The 2,129-nt window shown below is 47.2% G+C and overlaps 1 protein-coding gene across 1 annotated transcript; it reads left to right on the top strand.

Moving 5' to 3' along the window:
• Positions 1-143: 143 nt before the first annotated feature.
• Positions 144-979, top strand: LOC133440331 (proenkephalin-A-like; the record flags this gene model as incomplete). Its single annotated transcript, XM_061717573.1, has 1 exon — positions 144-979. A coding segment is annotated over one exon (620 nt), but the record flags the coding sequence as incomplete, so codon positions are not given.
• Positions 980-2,129: the final 1,150 nt, after the last annotated feature.

Consider the following 2,129-nt stretch of genomic DNA (forward strand, 5'->3'; position numbering starts at 1 on the left):
ATTGCCTGCAAGTGTGCGTGCACACGGTTTTATAAATCCGGATTTTTTTTTGCGCCCACCATTTTCGGCTTTTGGCGTTACGTGCACTTTTAGTATGAATCATACGCACTCTTTTATAAATGAGGCCCCAGGGCTGTTCACAGCCGACTCCACTGACCATGAAACTTGTCTGTTTTCCTTTCAGGCCTGCTCCCTGGAGTGTGACGGCGAGCTGGACGGGCAGGGACTCCGCCGCTGCCAGGACTTCCTGTTTGAGGAGGAGAACCGGACGCCTGTGGACGCCGATGGCCGTCCGGAGCAGGAACTGGGAGCGGCGATGCTCGGCGACGACGACCCGCCAACGACACCCGAGCACCTGCTGGCCAAGAAATACAGCGGCTTCCCGAAGCGCTACGGCGGCTTCATGTCCCGCCGCTCCTCCTCTCTGGAGGGGAACCCCGGCGACCCGGGAGACCGGGACCAGGAGGAAAACATCCGCCAGGAGGTCCTGAAGATCCTGGGTGCGGCGAGCGAGGGGGGAGGCCCGGCGGGGGGGGTGGTGAAGCGGTACGGGGGCTTCATGCGTCGCACCGACGGGGAGGCGGCTCCGGGCCAGCTCCTGGAGGCGGTGCTGGGCCGGGGCCTCAGGAAGCGCTACGGCGGGTTCATGAGGCGCGTGGGGAGGCCGGAGTGGCTGGTGGACGGCAGGAACGGAGGCGCCCTGAAGAGGTCCTGGGAGAACGGCAGCGAGCTGCAGAAGAGGTACGGAGGGTTCATGGACTAGGAGGCCTCACAAGTCCTGCCGTCCTGCCAACTTCCTGTCCGCCCGGAGTCTGGACTCGTCTTCGTTTGAGTAAACTTCCTGTCACCCGTGATAGTTCCATCGCCTGGTTTTGTAAATGTGCTAGTGACGACTTCTTCGGTTCAAACTGTCCTGGAATGATGAAAAAAGATAAAGTATCTTCTGGTCTTTATGGCTTTCATGATGATGTTATTTATTAAAAGAATCTGTTCACTTGTGTGTCGTAGTTGAGTCTTTGATTTCATCAAGTTTACCCTGAATTGAGAAGAGAGACCAGACCAGAGAGAGAGACGCAGCTCAGATTTAACAATCACGTTATTTCAAACGTGAGTACGTTAGTTCAACGTTAGTTCAGACGTGAGTACGTTAGTTCAATGTTAGTTAAACGTTAGTTCAAACGTGAGTACGTTAGTTCAACGTTAGTTCAAACGTGAGTACGTTAGTTCAACGTTAGTTCAAACGTGAGTACGTTAGTTCAACGTTAGTTAAACGTTAGTTCAAACGTGAGTATGTTAGTTAAACATTAGTTTAAACGTGAGTATGTTAGTTAAACGTTAGTTAAACGTTAGTTCAAACGTGAGTACGTTAGTTCAAACGTGAGTACGTTAGTTCAAACGTGAGTACGTTAGTTCAACGTTAGTTCAAACGTGAGTACGTTAGTTCAAACGTGAGTACGTTAGTTCAACGTTAGTTAAACGTTAGTTCAAACGTGAGTACGTTAGTTCAAACGTGAGTACGTTAGTTCAACGTTAGTTAAACGTTAGTTCAAACGTGAGTACGTTAGTTCAAACGTGAGTACGTTAGTTCAACGTTAGTTAAACGTTAGTTCAAACGTGAGTATGTTAGTTAAACGTTAGTTAAACGTTAGTTCAAACGTGAGTACGTTAGTTAAACTTGAGTACGTTAGTTCAAACGTGAGTACGTTAGTTCAAACGTGAGTACGTTAGTTAAACGTTAGTTCAAACGTGAGTATGTTAGTTAAACGTTAGTTCAAACGTGAGTACGTTAGTTAAACGTTAGTTCAAACATGAGTATGTTAGTTAAATGTTAGTTTAACGTTAGTTCAAACGTGAGTACGTTAGTTCAAACGTGAGTACGTTAGTTCAACGTTAGTTCAAACGTGAGTACGTTAGTTCAAACGTGAGTACGTTAGTTCAACGTTAGTTCAGACGTGAGTACGTTAGTTCAACGTTAGTTCAAACGTGAGTACGTTAGTTCAACGTTAGTTCAGACGTGAGTACGTTAGTTCAACGTTAGTTCAAACGTGAGTACGTTAGTTCAACGTTAGTTAAACGTTAGTTCAAACGTGAGTATGTTAGTTCAACGTTAGTTAAACGTTAGTTCAAAC

Source organism: Cololabis saira, unplaced genomic scaffold (assembly GCF_033807715.1).
Source record: "Cololabis saira isolate AMF1-May2022 unplaced genomic scaffold, fColSai1.1 scf615, whole genome shotgun sequence".
NCBI lineage: Eukaryota > Metazoa > Chordata > Actinopteri > Beloniformes > Belonidae > Cololabis > Cololabis saira.